Here is a 19,104-nt window from a genome sequence, read left to right as displayed (position 1 = left end):
TTGATGGTCAGGGCCTGTTTGCGGAGCAAACAGATTCCTGCCTACATAGTTTATCGAACTAAGATTGCGATTTTACTTTTATATCTTGGGTAACCAACTTTCATCTGTACACTTACTACTTATAATCACTTAAAATCTATCTTTCTGTAGTTAATAAATCTGTTTCATATCTTATCTCAAAAAGTGTGTTTTGCTTGAAGTGCTTGGGGAATCTGCCCAGTGTACAAAAGCTGGTGCACGTCCACTTTCTTTTGTGGAAGTGGAGGACTGGGTAATAAACTTACATTGGTCAGGCTTCTGACCAAAGCAGGATGGTAAAGCCCTGGGATCCTAGGCTGAGGAGCAGGGGGAACTGGCTGGAGTCTCTCTATTGTTGGTTCATGAGTGGCTGGCAAAAGGTTCATGTGTGTCCCTGCCTGTGGATGTCTGTTATGTGCAGGACCTGGAGCATAACAGTGTGAGAGAGAGCCCAGGTTGGTGAGACAGAGGGCTCAGCGGTACCCCAGTTCCAGGTTTCACCCCTGGAAATCCATCACACACTGCCATCAGTTTTTAAACAGATGAAAATTAAACAAAAAGGCCAGGTTTCCAGAAATGTGCGAGCAGTCATGCTCGCAAAGTTTGTGCCCTCAACAAAACATTAATTAGAATAGGGCATTTGTCAGAAAAGTTATTTCTGTTTTGTATTACAATTGCTTTACTGTATTTTAGCACACACAGTATATACCTACACATTTGGAACCTAAAGTCTAGATTTTTCATGACTGCATGTTCTTAGACAGGTTCTTATCAATTGCTTACTTTTAGACCAAAGGACTGCATTTGTAACCCCCCATGTCTTGCTGGTGTTAAAGATGCTTTTTTGAGTGTAATGAATGAATGGAGTGAAGATCTGCTGCTACAGTTAGTGATGCTACCACAGAGTATATCTACAAAAGTATATGGGCAATTCTTGATTTAGTGCAAAGCGGAACAACAGGATCTGGTCCAAGAGGTAAGTATAGCTGAACCACTTGGTAATAGTAGCCATATGGAAATTAAATTTAACAACCTTGTAGAGGAGTTAAAATACCAAAGAAACCCACCACAGTAGCATTTAACTTCAAAAAGGGGAACTTCACAAAAATAAGAAAGCTAATTAAATGGAAATTAAAAGGAACAGTCACAAGGGTGAAATGCCTGCAAAGTACATGGAGACTATTTAAAAACACCATAATAGAGGCTTAAACTAAATATATACACCACAAAAAACCAGTAAGAGGACCAAAAAATGCCATCATAACTGAACAGCAGAGTAAAAGAACCAGTTGGAGGTAAAAAGGCATCCTCTAAAAATTGGAAGTCAAATCCTACTGAGGAAAATAGGAAGGAGTATAGAAACTCTAGTAAGTCAAGTATAACGAGACAGAACAAGAAAGAATTTGAAAAGTAACTAGTTAAGGACATAAAAACTAACAGCAATTTTTTTTAAGTACATCAGAAGCTTATCAAACAGTCAGTGTGGGCCACTAGACAATCAAGGTGCTAAAGAAACATTTAAAGGAGACCAGGTTGTTGCCGAGTAGCTAAATGAATTCTATGCAGTGGTCTTCACTGCAAAGGATGTTAGGGAGATTCCCACACCTGAGCCATTCATTTTAGGTGAGGAATTGTCCCAGATTGAGATATCAGTAGAAGAGGTTTTGGAACAAATTGATAAATTAAACAGTAATAAGTCACCAAGACCAAATAATATTCACCCAAGGGTTCTAAAGAAACCCAAATATGAAACTGCAGAACTTCTAACTGTGGTATGTAACTCCATTAAATGAATGTCTACCAGATGACTGGAGGGTAGTTAAGGTAATGATGATTTTTTAAAAAGGCTTCAGAGGTGATCCTGGCAATTACAGGCCAGTAAGCCTAACTTCAATACCAGGCATTCGGTTGAAATTATAGTAAAGAACAAAATTATCAAACACATAGATGAACATGATATATTGGGGAAGAATCAAAATGGCTTCTGTAAAGAGAAATCATGCCTCACCAATCTATTAGAATTCTTTGAGAGTCAACAAGTATGTGGATAAGGATTATCCTGCTGATAAACTGTACTTGAACTTTCAGAAAACTTTTTACAAGGTGCCTCACCAAAAGGTCTTAAGTAAACTAAGCAGTCATGGGATAAGAGGGAAGGTGTTCTTGTGGATCAGTACTAGCTAAAAGATAGGAAACAAAGAGTAGGAATAAATGGTCAGTTTTCACACTGGAGAGAAGTAAACAGCAGAGTCCCCAAAGGATCTGTACTGGGACCTATGCTATTCAACAAATTCATACATGATCTGGGAAAAGGGATGAACAGTGAGGTGGCAAAATTTGCAAACAATACAAAATTACTCAAGATAGTTAAGTCCAAAGATGACTGAGAGGAGTTGCAAAGAGATCTCCCTAAACTGGGTGGCTAGGCTACAAAATGGCAGATGAAATTCAATGCTGGTCAGTATAAGAACATAAGAACGGCCATACTGGGTCAGACCAAAGGTCCATCCAACCCAGTATCCTGTCTACCGACAGTGACCAATGTCAGGTGTCCCAGAGGGAGTGAACCTAACAGGTAATGATCAAGTGATCTCTCTCCTGCCATCCATCTCCACCCTCTGACAAACAGAGGCTAGGGACACCATTCCTTACCCATCCTGGCTAATAGCCATTAATGGACTTATCCTCCATGAATTTATCTTGTTCTCTTTTAAACCCTGTTATAGTCCTAGCCTTCACAACCTCCTCCACAGGTTGATTGTGCCCTGTTTGAAGAAGAACATCCTTTTATTTGTTTTAAACCTGCTGCCCATCAATTTCATTTGATGGCCCCTAGTTCTTATATTATGGTAACAAGTAAATAACTTTTCCTTATTCACTTTCTCCACATCACTCATGATTTTATATACATCTATCATATCCCCCCTTAGTCTCCTCTTTTCCAAGCTGAAAAGTCCTAGCCTCTTTAATCTCTCCTCATATGGGTCCCATTCCAAATCCCTAATCATTTTAGTTGTCCCTCTCTGAACCTTTTCTAATGCCAGTATATCTTTTTTGAGATGAGGAGACAACATCTGTACACAGTATTCAAAATAAGCATAAAGTAATGCACATTAGAAAACATAATCCCAACTATACATGCAAAATGATGGGGTCTAAATTAGCTGTTACCACTCTGGAGAGAGATCTTGGATTGTGGATAGTTCCCTAAAAACTTCTGCTCATTGTGCAGAGGTAGTCAAAAAAGATCACAGAATGTTAGGAACCATTAGGAAAGGGATAGAAGATATAATAATGCCACTATATAAAACCATGTTATCTAAATCCATGCCTACACCTTGAATACTGCGTGCAGTTCTGCTTGCCTCATCTCAAAAAAAACCAAAAAACATTAGGACTGGAAAAGGTGCAGAGAAGGGCAACAAACATGATTAGGGGGTATGGAACAGCTTCTAGAGGAGGAGAGATTAAAAAGACTGACTGTTCTTCTTAGAAAAAAGACAACTAAAGAGGGATGTAATAGAGGTGGAAGTGTTATTTACCCCTTCACATAACACAAGAACTAGGGGTCACCCAAAGAAATTAATAAGAAACAGATTTAAAACAAACAAAAGGAAGCACTTCTTCATACAATGCATAGCTAACCTATGGAACTCAATGACATGGGATACTGTGAAGGCCAAAATTATAACTGGTTTCTAAAACGAATTAGTTAAGTTAATGGAAGACAGGTCCATCAAAGACTATTATCCAAAATGGTAAGGGACACAATCCCATACTCTGGGTGGCCATAAACTTCCCATTGCCAGAAGCTGGGACTGGAGAACAGGATCACTCAAAATTGCCCTGTTCTGTTCATTCCCTCTGAAGCATCTGGCACTGGCCTCTGTCAGAAGACAGGATACTAGGGTTAGATGGAACACTGGTCTGACCCAGTATGGCCACTCTTATGGCAAAAGCAAAGAGCACAACAGCTATCAGAAGACCCTAATATGGTTGCAGAGAGAAGGGGACAGGAAGAAAGAAGAGGCTAGAGCAAAGGGAAAATAAATGTGTGGCAGGGTAGGGTGGAGAGAGAGAGGGGGCAAAAGGAAGGATGATGAGCTAAGCAAAGGGGATCAGAAGCAAGCTGAAAAAAGAAGGGAGGACAACAGTTTTCCCCAAATAAAATCAAAATATATTTTATAGAGTTACAATAGGAGTTAACGATTCACCAGCACCACATGCTAGTTAAACTATGAGTAACAAACTAGAATAATAAGAAAAAAATTAGCATTTACAAGAGCATCCTCAAACTGATGCAGAAACACTAAGTAAATAATTTACTCCACCCAACAAACCTACAAGATAAAGTAATATTATTCCCTTTTTACAGAACTGGCAAAACAGAGACATTAAAATAACTTGCCCAAGGCCACAAAGAAAGCAGTCAGAAGTCCCCAGACTGGAAATTAGGAATTCCTCTCACCCAATCTCATAACTTCCTTCTAGTCCGTGTTGACTCTCAAAGGTATTATACTGGTTTTGAAAGTTAAAATTCAATGAGGTGGCTGGCCATGAATGTGATAACACTGATGATCAAAAACCAAAATTTTTGTCCTGAGGTACATTTTTGATATTTTAACATTTGCTTTCTTCCTCCTTTGGGATGAGACTTTGTAATATCAGAAATTTACCCAGAATGGGAAGTTTACAAAAATGTAAATCCAGAAGTGTTGAAGTGTTTCATTTTGCTGTTTTCAATTGAAACTATTTTGATATTCCTGAATCAAAATGTTTCACTGCTGCTTGTTTGAACTGTGTCCACCCAAGCTGCCATAGAAACTCATGTTCCTCATGCCCCCATTCTCCTCTCTCGGGCAGACAACATCTTCCATGATGCACCACGGTGGTTCAACCAAAGAGGAGATTGTGATTTAGTATGGACTCTAGAATAGGACAGGACAAGCAATGTCAAAACTACAACTCCCATGAGGCTCCATAATAGGCACAGTTCAATGTCAAACTGACAAGAAATGAAATGTTTTAATTCAGGATGACCCAACTAAAAATATTTCATTTAGACAGAAGATCAAAAATAGACAATGCAAATTTGGAAAAAAAAAATCAGAATTTTTCTGCAGAAACTGTTTTTTTTCAATGGAAAAACATTGACAGAAAATTCTCAGTCAGCTGTAGATGAGCATTGTTTTGTATTAATGCTTCAGAGGGCTAAGTCTGGTAGTCAGACAAACAGAAGGGTAACATCACTGGGATGTCATGCGTCCGACAAAGTGGGTATTCACCCACGAAAACTTATGCTCCAATACATCTGTTAGTCTATAAGGTGCCACAGGACTCTGCTGCTTTTTGCAGATCCAGACTAACACGGCTACCCCTCTGATACTTATCACTAGGACAATGCCCTTGCTTACTATGTAAGACCACCAATGTGGTTTTCACTGCATTATCAAGAAAGCGCTTTCTGATTCTCCGACTAATCAAAACAGGTAGAGGGTGAGGGTGAGGGTGAGGGGGTGTGTGTGTGTGTGTGTTACACAAAAATAATATGGGACCGAATGCAAAAGAGAAATGTAGAATTTCAGTGTTTAAACCTGAGTATTTCATAAAAGGATGTTTACCACAGCACCCTTGTTTCTTAGGATACAACATGGAACAAAGGATTCATTTAAATGCCCTAAGTAACAACAAAAGAATACTTAGAAAATGTACACACAGGACAACTATAAGTTTATCTTTCCGGAAGTATATGCTTCAGCGCCCCATTAAAATAGTTTTATGTTGGGATGCAACGTTTTTTCAATTTGCTTGCTACAGTAACACTCCGATTATGAAAAAGTTCCAATACAAGAGAAGTCTATTAGAAAAGTAAAGGTAAAAAAAGAGCTTATTCACCCATAATCCATTGATTAAAAATTCCAAATGCTAAATTTGTTTATATTTTTAATGAAGCATCTTAAAACAACCCAACTTCTTTATAAAGAAGTCTATGATGCATTTTGGACCAATTGTTAATTAGTTAATACTTTTACCACTCATCACTTCATAATGCAGTTCTCTGCAAGGCACATCATCCACTCACCACAGACAGAGCCTCGCACTAATCTCCTTAAATGCGGTCTCTCAGGGAGGTAGCGATATTTGCATCCAAATATACTGAGGTTTGATGTGTGATCTCCAAAGAAACGGAGCTGGCGGTATCTCTCCCCACAGCGGTAACAGAAATTAGTGTTACATTGTGAACAGGTCATGTGGTCACACCCTTCTGTTCTCTGGATGTGGATCTTTATGAGCACAAGAGGAAGAAAAAGAAAATGTTAATTTAATCAAACAAAAAAAACATTAAAGCAGGTACTACCTAATAATTATCTGGAACAAAGATCAGATGAAGAGTCACTATGAGTTATTCCCAGAGTAACAGTTACTCTGGTACTGTCCCAGCCATTCCATCAGTAATATGATTGGCTTCAATAAGTGTACAATGACATTCACATTTGTTCACAGAGCAGCAATCCTGAATATTTCCCTTAAATTCACTTCTGGAATTCCACTTAAGGATTACCTCCCCATTTATCTCCCCTCCCCTTCTTTTTTTAAGAGTACAATCTTTTTTGCACCCCAGACAAGATCCCACGGGAGTTCTCCAAATAATCCAAACGTTATTGCAGTTTTAAAGTGATAAGAACTCTGGTGATTATTCAGCTACATTATTCAGTACTACAACTATGGTTCAATTAAAAAAGTACTGAAAAACATAACTTAGGAAGGCACCTTTCCCTGCCTGCTGACCTGTCATGATACACTTCCACCTTGAAAATGGAAGTGAGCTCAAGCCCTCCTGGCCCCAAGCATGTTGATCCCTACTGCAACTGCTGAACTCCCCTTTTCTCCACCTTGCCATCCTAATGTACAAGTTACGGATGTCTGCCTGAGGATCCTGCACACTGAGCTTCATGCACAGGGCCCTGAAAAATGTCAAGCTCAGATCTGGTAAAAGTACTTGTAAATTCTTCATTTTAAAGAGTCAACTAACTGACAGAGACACTCAGAAGCAGCTGAATAGTGCTTTCCATGTTCTACCCTTGATACCTTATCCTCTTACCATACATGTTTATGCCTCTGACTGTTGCCCCTTATACTTGGAGCAACCTTCTGAAAATGGTCCAGCCTCCACCTTTACATCACTCAAATCGCTACTGGAAACCCAACTCTGCACCACTGCCCAGTTCTTGCTTTCCCCACCCTCCGCCCCCGAAGTACAGCAAAAACAAGCAACAAAACCCCATGGAAACAACAAGATGTGTTCCTATCTTCACTCAAATTTTAAGTTGTATTTTGTCTCTCCCCCACACACATTGCTCTCTTCCAATTATCAGCAGTTTAAGGGAGGGACTGTCTTCTTATGTCTGAGCAGAATCTAGCATACCTTAGACCAGCAGTTCTCAAAATGTGGGTCAGGACCCCAAAGTCGGTCACAACTCCATTTTAATGGAATCACCAGGGCTGGCATTAGACTGGCTGGGGCCACCCAGGGCTCAGGCTTTGGCTTCAGCCATGGGCAGTGGGGCTCAGGTTACAGGCCTCCTGCCCAAGGATGAAGCCCTTGGGCTTTGGGCCCCTCTGCTCAGGGTGGTGGGGCTCAGTCTTTGGCCCTCTTGCCCAGAGCAGTGGGGCTTCTTAGAGTTAGGAAATTTTTCCTGAGTTTTATTCTAAATCTACTGTTCTGTAGTTTGAACCCATTGCCTCTTGTCCTGCCCTCTGTGGTAGGAGAGAACAACTTTTCTCCATATGTTTTATTGCAGCCTTTCAAGTATTTGAAGACCGCTATCATGATCCCCCCTTAATATCCTCTTTTCCAAACTAAACATACCCAGTTCCTTCAGCCTTTGCTCATAAGATTGGCATTCCATCCCTTTGATCATCTTTGTCGCTCACCTCTCGATCCTTTCCAGTTTCTCTACATCCTTTCTATACAGTTACCAAAATTGGACACAGTACTCCAGCTGAGGCCTAACCACCGCCATGTAGAGCGATACTATCACCTCCCATGATTTGCATGCTAGGCCTCTGTTAATGCAACCTAAAATTGCATTTGCTTTTTTTGCAACAGCATCATGTTGCTGACTCATGTTGAGGTTGTGCACCACCACCACTCCCTGATCCTTTACAACAGTGCTGCTGCCAAGTGAGTTATCCCCCATTCTGTATTTGTGCATTTGGCTTTTCTTCCCTTATTGTAGCACCTTACATTTGTCTTTGTTGAATTTCATTTTGTTGTCTATAGCCCAGTTCTCCAATTTATTAATATCCCTCTGAATTTTAGCTCTATCCTCTAAAGCAGAGGTTGGCAAACTACGGCCCATGGGACCGTCCTGCTCAGCCCCTGAGCTCCCATCCGGGGAGGCTGCCCCCGGCCCCTCCTCTGCTGCCCCGTCCCCCTGCAGTAACAAGATTCTGCCGCTCTGAGCAGCATGGTGTGTGTGTGGGGGGGTTGGATAAGGGGCAGAGAGTTGCGGGGGGCAGCTAGGGGACAGGGAGCAGGGGACGGTTGGATGGGGTGGAGGCTTGGGGGGGCGGTCAGGGGATGAGGAATGGGCGGGGGCGTGGATAGGGGTGGGAGTCCCGGGGGGCCTGTCAGTGGGCAGAGGTGTGGATAGAGGTTGGGGCAGTCAGGGGTCAGGGAGCAGGGGGGGTTGAATAGGGGGTGGGGGTCCCAGGAGGGGGCAGTCAGGGGACAAGGAGCAGGGGGGTTTGGATGGGTCGGGGATTCTGAGGGCAGTAGTCAGGGGGCGGCAAGTGGGAGTGGGCGGTGCCAGGCTGTTTGGGGAGGCACAGCCTTCCCTACCTGGCCCTTCATACAGTTTTGCAACCCCAATGTGGCCCTCAGGCCAAAAAGTTTGCTCACCCCTGCTCTAAAGTGTTGGCAAACCGCCCCCTCCCCCACTTTGTGGCATCTGCAAATTTGATCAGTATGCTCCCAATACTTACATCCAGGCCATTAATAAAGATGTTAAACAACACTGGACCCAGAACAGATCCCTGTGGAACCCCATTTGAGACCTCCCTCCCATCTGACATCCTTCCATTAATAGTTACACTCTTTGTTTGTGGTTGTTAAACCAATTATGTATTTACTAAATGGTAGTTCCACCGAGCCCACATTTCTCCAGCTCACTTTTCAGAATGTCATGTGGGGCTGTGTCAAAAGCCTTGCTGAAGTCCAGGTATATTATGTCCATTGCATTCCCCCTATCCACCAAACCAGGTACCCTGTCAAAGAAGAAAATCAAGCTGGTTTGGCATGATTTGTTCTTAGTAAATCCGTGCTGGCTGCTAGTGATTACCCCTTCAACTTGCAAGGTATTTGCAAACTGAATATTTTATACACTGGTCTGGTATTTTCCCAAGGATTGAAGTCAGGCTGACTGATCTATAGTTCCCTGGCTGCTCCTTTTTCCTTTTTAAAGAGAGGCATTACGTTAGCCATGCTCCAGTCTTTCAGGACCTCTCCTGCCATCCATAAATTTGCAAATATTATTGCCAGTGGTGCCAAGATTTCTTCAGCTAATTCCTTCAGTAGCTGGGATGAACAGCAGCAGGCCCTGCTGATTTGAATTAATTCAAATTGGTCAGAAGATCTCTAACATGTTCTTTATCCCAATCTGCATCCCTTCCCCTTTACTGTCTATGGTAACTTCTGGTCACTTGTTATTTTTTGTGAGAAGACTGAAGCAAAGTAGGCATTGAGCAGCTCTGCCTTCCTAACATCTTCTGTTCCCAGCTCATGTTTTCCATTGGGCAGTGGACCCCCACCATTCCTGATCTTCCTTTTTTGTCTGTAGGGATCTTACAACATAAGAAGGAAACTTTCATACTATAACTGAGATGTGTTTTCTTATTTCCAGATAAAAGCTAAATATCTCCACATGCAATATATATACTTGTCCCTAATTTCCAAAGAAAACAGTCTGAGAAATGAACTGAGATTCCTCACTGGAGGCCAACATGGGATAAACCTGAAGAGGCTAGGGAGAACAATAACAAAAATTAAGCACTGACTGACTTCAGTTCCCCAAGTGATGGGATATTGTTCAACCACTCAAGGAACCCAGAGAACTCAGCTTTTAGGTGCCACTTACACAGACCTGAATGTACACAAGAATATGTACACAAGTGCCTCTGAGAGCTGGAAACCCCAATCCTTACATTTTAGTTATAATTTACAAATGTTAAAAGCAAAATATAACATTGTTGTGTTTTGACAGCAACACATTGTTGTGTTTCAAGTACCCTTCCAGAACTTGAAATTCCAAAACACCTACCTCAAAATGTTGGAAAACAAGAAACACTCTTAGAGATCTCCCCAGATATTCCCCAAAGGAACATTCTTGTAACACTAAAAACACCCACAAACTTAAGAAAATCAGAAAAATGCATAAATAAGGTAACAGTTTATTGGTGATGTGTTCACTTTACGAAAAGTTGCACCACAACTAACAAATCAGCTGTAATGCTCCACAGGACTACCGAGGGTTGTGAGGTTCCTCACCACCACCTGCCCTGAGCATAAGTAAATCTTGTCTGTGCTTGCTGTGCTTGTCTGTGCCTTGTGTTGCCCTGAAACCAACAGCCTCTGGCAACACAAGCACTGCCTTCCAAGCTTCCATGCCTCTTTCTCTCTATACAGATAATGACAGGCACACAGCAACCCCCAAATACTTGGAACATTGCTACAGCATCCAGCCCTTTATTCACTGAACACACTCAGAATTATCAGACCCGCTGGTAAAGGAATGGTACACATCAGCTTGTAAAATTCAACTCAGTACCAGCACTTTGCTTAAAACCACAGCGCTCTGATATATTGAGAATGAAAACAAGAATAAGTTTGCTGACAAAGAACAGAGATTCAAGTAACAGTGAGTAAGAATATTGGAAACAAATGGTTACATATAACCATAGAAAGCAAAATCATAACACACTTCCTAAAAATTAAACCTTAACAAGCTACTCACTTGTCTAAAGTTTATCTTACCCAAAGTTCTCCTCAGTGTTTTCAACCAAGGCTGGCTGAGACCCCTTTTTCCTAAAGAAAAACTGCTGTCCTTTTACTTCCTCAGTGAAAGGAGCCCAGCTGTCTTCTCTGCCTCACAAATATAGTCAAGCAAAGCTTTAGAGTGCACCTCTAGGTAAAGTTCTGTCCCCCCAACTCTTCTTATCTTTTTGTTGTTAGTTTCGTTCTGAAATTCTGACAATCTTCATTTGCATTTAGTTCAGACTGGTGATAGGAAGACCATTGCGAATAAGACAACACTCAATTTACATATAAACTAATAGATGGATAAATCTCTCATCTGACAGAAATCCAGTTTTTCACCTTTGCCGGTGACCAGTACACCTGGATACAGATTTTAAGAACATATTTTCAGTACGTACACAACTTATTTCACAATATCTGTACATGCACTTCACAATGGAATTAATGAACAGTGTGATACCAGTTTTCATTTGAGAACCTGCATGACCATTCTTTGGTGATCTAGAATGCACACACCAGAGCCATGACATTCCTGTATTCCCTCTACACCTCCTTTTACAGTTTGCATTAAGAGGTTCTTGGGTCACATCAGCATTCCCCCAATACCTACCTGCTCATATAATGAGGCAGAACTTGTAAGATGGTACCCTTTGGAGGCAACCAATAATTTTACATTATGCCTTCCTGATGAGAATAACCAGCTTGTCTCTTCGGGTACATATACACTGCACTCTTTACTATGGCGTGTAGAGTACAATAAGAGCCTCCCTAGCACGGGTATAAATACCACTACAGATGGTGAGGCACTGCTCAGGCAAGTATAGACAGGCCTGAACCATGAGGTATGTACCCAACACAGCTCTCTACATGCCCACGCAGTGCTTTCCCAGTCTACAAAGCTATTTTTAGTAGCATAGTGTCCCGCTGCCTCCCTGCTGCTGGAATCTTTCCTTGATGCAAGAAAAGGCTCCAGCAGCAGGAAAAGCCTCTGATAGCAGGGAGGCAGCAGGGAAGGGCTCACTGCTGCTTCTCCTCAGGTCAGAGCCAAAGCTCCAGCAGCAGGGAACTGCTGAAGCCTTTTCCCACTGCCTCTCCCTTGCCACAGTCTTTCACGGACACCCATACCTACACCCCAAAGTGTGGATGCAGCCTGCTTTTTGCTAATGCACGTAGCTACATGATCCTTATGTGCTACCACCAGTAGTGTGTAGTTTATACATAGCCTATGTTACATCAAAAGAAGTCAAACTTACTTCCCTGCTTTGCTACAGTTTTTAGTTTCTGAACAAATGACAAACTATACTTGAGCTTAAAACTTTAGGCAAAAAATGTACTCTGCGTTTAAAATATATTGCCATAATGAAATACTGAAATTCAAATATTATTAATCAGAAATCCACTCAAATGTCATTCCAACATCACTTGCTACAATAAGAAACTGTTTAGCTTTTCTTAGTCACAACAGACCTAGTTCCCTCGAGAGAGAGAGTAAAAACTAAATTTAGTTTTGAAGAAGGTTTGCTCAGTCTCCTTGGTAAAGAGCAATTTTTTTAGACACTTCCTAAGGTATATAAAAAAAGAACTTCTACACGTATAACTATTTGTAAAGCTATACTAGGTAGGATTCATTTAAAGGATCATCTCTTAGAAGCTGTCACAGTTCAGAACAACTACATCTGTATTTCCCCCTCTCGTCCACCCAGGGCACCCACTCTAGCTGTCTAGTTCCCCAGCACTTGTCTCTTGCGGGTGGAGTCTCGCATCTTTCTGATTAGGGTATTTCCAGGCTCCACAGGCCCCTGCCAATACTGTGACATCTCCAGCAAAAGACAAGCTGGCTAAGCAGGCTTCTTTTGCCTTCTCTTCAAAGATGACACACAATTTAATTGCCACAGTTATAAGTTACCACACAGCTTTTTCTAAGCAAGCACATTTTATTCTTCAAGTAAAAGCATTACAGAGAAAATATATTAAAAAACAATAAAAGACCTACACACATGCTAATAAATTTACCAGAGATCACCCCAACATGGACTCTGGCAGGTGAGCAGTCCAAAAACCCACAAGAACCCTCACATGACACTCAGTCACTCATTTATCCAGTTTGGGCCTTTGAAGAGACTGTGAATAGATAATCAGCCAGACAATGGTTTTCTGCTCAAGGCACAGCTTCAAAAGGATGGATTCGAACCCCAAGTGTTTCCTAGGAGATTCACTTCACACATATTGTCCCCAAAAGTCCTTTGACGCTCATACATAAAATTCCACAATAGCACATTTGTATGTTTAATACGAGTTCCTAAAGACAATTAACCACAATTCAACAAGGTTTAACTTAATTAGTTTTGTCCTAGATATTGCAGGATACTGTCATATCTGTACTGAAGCTACTTGTATTCAATACAAGTAATACTGCATCCTCTTTCACATGCTCCTCTAACATTCTCCTAGGTAACAGAAGTTCTTGTGGGTTTGTTCAGGAAGGATCCATTTCTGAAAGTGAAGCTCCTTTCCTGTATCATCAGTTCCTGAAGCCTCAGTTTATCCTTAAACTGGAATTCAGATCTGTCTTCAGCTTCTTGGAATATGAAAATAAAGTTTGTGTTCCATCACATAACAGTATACAAATCATTTTACATTGCTTCTTTGGTCCTAATAGAATATTCAGTCAGCATCAACATGTTCATTGTCCTTCCATATAAAACAAACAAACAAAAAACAATCTAGTAAGTGATTCACAAAAAAGGCCACATTTTTTTGGGGCGGGGTGGAGAGGGAGGGACAGCATTTGGATTTTTTTGCTGGGAAAGGGAGTTGGTGGAAAACATGAAGACGCAAAACACAGCCATTCAAAAAAAGATCCAATGGAAGTACAGAAAAGTATAGCTGTACTTAAAAATAAATCATAATATGTTCTCAGTTTAACGGATAATACTTAAATCTTGTTTGCTTACAACAAACAGTAATACTCTGCTTCTTTTAATATTTAAGCTTCACTACTTTTTGTAGTATCCTGGTTTAATGGCTGATTTTGACCTTGTCACACTACAAATGCTACTGCTTAAGAATATGCAAGAAAACTGTTTTAATGAAGTACTTCAAGTGAGAATTCACTGGACCTAGAACAAGTTGGGATAGATCAAATGGAAGCGTACATCAGTTGCAGATTCTTCTTCCTCTCTCCTTTTCTAATTTGCATATGGGATTTCCATCTGCTTCAAGATATCCCACTACTTCATATACAAAAAAAAAAAAAGTTGTCAAAGTTACAACTGCTATTTCGTGGTTCAGCTCACCTTTCCTGAGATCTTTGTGTGCTTTGAGACCTACAAATGAAAAGTGGTAACACTAGGTGGTGGTGTATTTTGTGCTACAACTGTTGAGAAAAAGCAGAAACACAGCAACCTTGCAATCCTTCTAAGCAGTTATTTTGTTATTACTTGCCAGTTGCACGGACTTGATCTTGCTTAAACAAATAATATTTTGATACAAACTGGTCAGACTGCGTAAGCTTAGAGAACTCTCTTCTCTTCCAAAGATGAATGCTGAACAACCAGAATTCCCTCTCAGATAATATTAAACCAAAGTGGCATTAGTATGTAGTTAGAGGAGAAAGTCACTACCAAAATGAATTAACAAGAGTGACCTACATGAAAGACAGTACAGCCTCAAGAATTCACTTTCAAATCAGAACACAAAACATTCAACTTTGAAGACCTACCACATCTATCCTCTGGCACAGTGAAAAAAAAATTTGTATAAACAACAGTCACACTTCCTCATACACAGATTACAACTCAATAGAAACACCAAATTTCTAAACAAACGTCATTGAACTGCTGAAGGGCTTTTATTAACAAAGGTACTTTCGGGTTTGTCTACATTTCAAATGCTACAGCAGCATAGCTACACTTCAGTGTAGACGCTACTTATGACAACGGGAGGGGTTCTCTTGTTGGCATAGATAATCCACCTCCCTGAGAAGTGGTAGCTAGGACAATGGAATAACTCTTCTGTTGACCTAGAGCTGTCTGCGACGGGGGTTAGGTAGGCTTAACTACGTTACTCAGGGGTGAGGGTGGATTTTTCAAACCCAAGTGATGTAGTTGGGTCAACCTAACTTTTTAGCATGGACCAGGCCTTTTGTTTCATAGCCCAACCCACCAAATTCAGTAGACTGAGGAGTGCAAGATTATTATTATTTCCTAAACATGGATCCTGAACTCTTTGGCAAAGTTTTTCCATAAACAGGAGCCCTTACTTTAGGCTCCTAGATAAGTGGCCTGATTTTCAGAAGTTCTGAGCATCCAACACTTCCTATGAAAGTCAATGAGAGATGCTGGATGCCCAGCACACTTGAAAATAAAGTTCTTTATTTAGATGCTGTGACAGACCCAGGCCAGTGGGGTACAGGAGTCTGGTAGAGGGCAAATATACTGGTCGCTGGCTGAGTAGTTTTCTGTTCCCTGAGTGACCAGAGCAGGGGCTGCACTAGAGTAATCAGGAACCTGCTAGAACCAATTAAGGCAGACAGGCTGATTAGAACACCTGCAGCCAATCAAGGCAGGCTAATCAGGGGACCTGGGTTTAAAAAGGAGCTCACTCCAGTCAAAGGGGGGGGGGGGGGAGCCAGAGAAGAGGAAGTGTGTGTGAGGAGCTGGGAGCAAGAGGTGCAAGGAGCTGAGAGTGAGCGGGTGTGCTGCTGGAGAACTAAGGAGTACAAGCGTTATCAGACATCAGGAGGAAGGTCCTGTGGTAAGGACAAAGAAGGTGTTTGGAGGAGGCCATGGGGAAGTAGCCCAGGGAGTTGTAGCTGTCATGCAGCTGTTACAAGAGGCACTATAGACAGCTGCAATCCACAGGGCCCTGGGCTGGAACCCTGAGTAGAGGATGGGCCCGGGTTCCCCCCAAACCTCCCAACTCCTGATCAGACACAGGAGAAGTTGACCCAGACTGTGGGGAAGATCACTCAGGTGAGCAAATCTGCCAAATAAGCGCAGGACCCACCAAGGTAGAGGAGGAACTTTGTCACAATGCCTAGTATAGATTTAGGCAACTAACTTCAGGCTTCTATATTTCTAAAAAAAATCTTGGGCTTTACATCCAGATGCTCAGATATTATGGTGATGTCGGCCACATATCTTTCAATATAGCTAGGTAGTTATCAATAAGCAGAGACTTATAGCTAGTCAAAAACAAATATAAGAGCTTGCAAACAATGTTTTGAAAAATTTTACTTTTTTTGGAAATTTTTCCAAGTTTTGACCAGCTCTGAGAGACTATCACATCACATACTTGGATTTAAGAAAACAAACAGAGAATTTAACACGTTCACATGCTTTAACTTTTGTTAATAGCTCCCTTTACTACATACAAAAGATACCATGAAAATCAAAGAAAGCAGCAAAAGTTATGAGAAGTGGAATTGTCTTTCCCCACTACAAATGAACCCATCCACTGAAAAATGACATCATGGGCATTTCCTTTGCCATAATCAGAACAAAGGAGAGTGTGTACTGATAAACATCCTCCTCTTATTAAAATAATGTGCAGTTTTCTAGCCAAAGATCTGAATACTTGCCAAAAATTTGCTTTGTTGAACTGGAAGATTTACTTTAAAGTTGATGATCATTGCATAATATGACACTAATGGATGGTGATGTCGATATCACAGAGAGATCTTGGAAAACTTTACCAAAATCAATGTGAGAAGAGATTTTAAAAACCTTAAGGAGACCAAACTGGCACTACTGGCAAAAATCTGGGGTCTCAGACAGATTTAGGAAGGCTGGTAAATAAAGCTCAGTTTTCAGTTACTTTAAACACATTTCTGATTATTATCAATTCCGCAACAAAAATGTCAAGGTGGAGTTACAGTTGAAACTACATTAGTCATTTAGAGCAACACACATTAGAGATGCTGTAATTATCCCAAAACTAAGCACTATAAGCCCAGGAAATTCAGAGTTAAGATTAACTTTAAAATAAATCCAAACATGTTAAGGTATGGAGATACTCAGCTGGGGGATCCAAACCACCTTGACTCTGTGTTTGTAGTGACATCATGTAAGAAAATAGACAAAACATTTGTGCTTTTAAACATAAAATTAATCTAATCTGGGGCCCTGAACACTAAAATGCTTTCATTTTAATCATCCATGTTATTACTTGGTATCACTACAGGGCAGAGTTAAGGTTGTTAGGATGCCCTATCTATGCATTTTCCATTACTTTAAAAGAAACCCAAACATGTTAAAGTAAGGTTAACGCTGAATTTCAAGCTTTATAAACCCAGAGTTTAGGGACAGTTACAATATCCATATGATGCATTTTACTTAAAGGAAGTGTACTTTGTGAATTGCCCTTTCTTAATTATTAAATTTCATACATGAACAGTAAACAAGAAACCCAATGAAAATGTTACCATAATATTTTTCTAATCATTTGAAAATATGGAGGTATCAACTTTAATTATTTTTTATTTCACACTTTTGTGGCCAGACTATACAGTATGCTGTATCTACTTTACCCTACTCTAGAACACCACAAAAAGGCACCACTATATTGGCTAGTTGAACTGGGTTTACGGTTGCTTCACATTGCGGCTGGAGTGTATGTTATAATTTTACCCTCCCTCCCGCCCTGTGAAATCCCTGAGTGCACTTCTCGCCCTTGCCTTATCAGTATCCCCCTTCCTCCTGTCCCTAACATACCTGTACATTCCCGCACCAGATTTCCCCCCTCCTTCCTGCACACTTCCCCGTGCACAAGGTTTCCCCATATTAGACTCCCTGGTGAGCAGATCTGGTGCCATGGGTATGCTTATTTTAAAAAAGAAATATTTAGGATAAGTGGTAATTATTGCTGTTATTTTTCCTAACTGAAAGTTATGATGACAGAGACTAGTGCATAAAATCTTTGGAGAAATTCAAAGAACTGCCTACTTTCATAGTGCCAACCATTGCCCCTACAAACAATCAAGGGCTACCCTTCGGTAGGATGTCCTCTTTCAAAATAACCCCCACTTTCCATTGTTTATAAATAGGAGTAAAACCACCCTTCCCTAAGGAAAGGTCATGGCATCCTATGCTACTGGAAGTAGGAGAAGAGCAATATAAAAATCAAGTGAATGAAAGCAGTAGTCATCTTTGCTAAGAACAGCCTGTGGCCTCAATCCCTTCTGAACAGTGGGAAAGGGTGTCCATTTTGAAAGAGGAAAATTAATGAAATTTGCTTAAGTAGAACATTCTTCTTAACTGAAAGCTTCTTCATCAGAGACTGAAAAGGATTATGAAAAAGTGACAATTAATCCTAAAAAAACTTCATCCACAAGAGAGAGAGTTTTAACTACAAGGGAAATATGTAGAGGGGTACTAAATTTCTTAAAGGACCTATTCTTAGAATAATTTTTAGTTCATATTTACATGTAAATTCCCAGAAATTTTATTCTCAACTCAGAGAATAAAGCAATATAATTTTGTAGAAAATACACTCTTTATACATAAATTAGGGATTCAACCTTTTTGTTAAATTCAAAGCTCAATCTTATTTATGCAGCTGGAGCCCAGCACCACCTTAATATGCATCTACTCCATTATATATTTGCTGAAGTAACATTAAACAAACAGAAGCCTCGGTTTGGATAATTATTTAGATTATTCAAATACAATTCTGAAAGCTTATGTTGTGCCCTAATAGAGGACAGCTTACCTTGCATTTTGGACATTTCTGGGCATTCCTTTGCCCATGTTCAATCTCACTGGCCCAGTGACGCAACAGCTTGTCTCCCTTTTTGTATTCTTTACAGTTAACACCTTCATGCCAGGGGGAGTGGCATTTAAAACACCAGACAAACTGGCAAGTTGGACACTGGATCTGCATAAACAAAGGCGAAACAAGAAAATACCAGGCAAATTTACAAGTTGGGCATTGAATGTCTGTGGAAAAATCACCACCACCATTATAAACACCTTTATAATTAATTTTAATTAAGATCTCAATTTCGTATGATAGCTAAGGTCAAACAAACCTAAAAGACTGATAATCTT

At 40.6% G+C, this 19,104-nt stretch overlaps 1 protein-coding gene across 3 annotated transcripts in view; it reads right to left on the bottom strand.

The window, feature by feature from the left end:
* RNF217 (ring finger protein 217) overlaps window positions 1–19,104 on the bottom strand; it is a 63,562-nt gene that overhangs the window by 35,436 nt on the left and 9,022 nt on the right. For all 3 annotated transcript variants that reach the window (XM_045009852.1, XM_045009853.1, XM_045009851.1), the window contains exons 3-4: window positions 18,767–18,931; window positions 6,101–6,302 (exon numbers count right to left, since the gene is read on the bottom strand). In XM_045009852.1, the coding sequence (XP_044865787.1) occupies window positions 6,101–6,302; window positions 18,767–18,931 (367 nt within the window). The remainder of the gene's footprint in view (window positions 1–6,100; window positions 6,303–18,766; window positions 18,932–19,104) is intronic.

Source organism: Mauremys mutica, chromosome 3, assembly GCF_020497125.1.
Source record: "Mauremys mutica isolate MM-2020 ecotype Southern chromosome 3, ASM2049712v1, whole genome shotgun sequence".
NCBI lineage: Eukaryota > Metazoa > Chordata > Testudines > Geoemydidae > Mauremys > Mauremys mutica.
The sequence above is the reverse complement of the archived record's forward strand: the minus strand, read 5'-3'. Positions and strand labels throughout refer to the sequence as shown.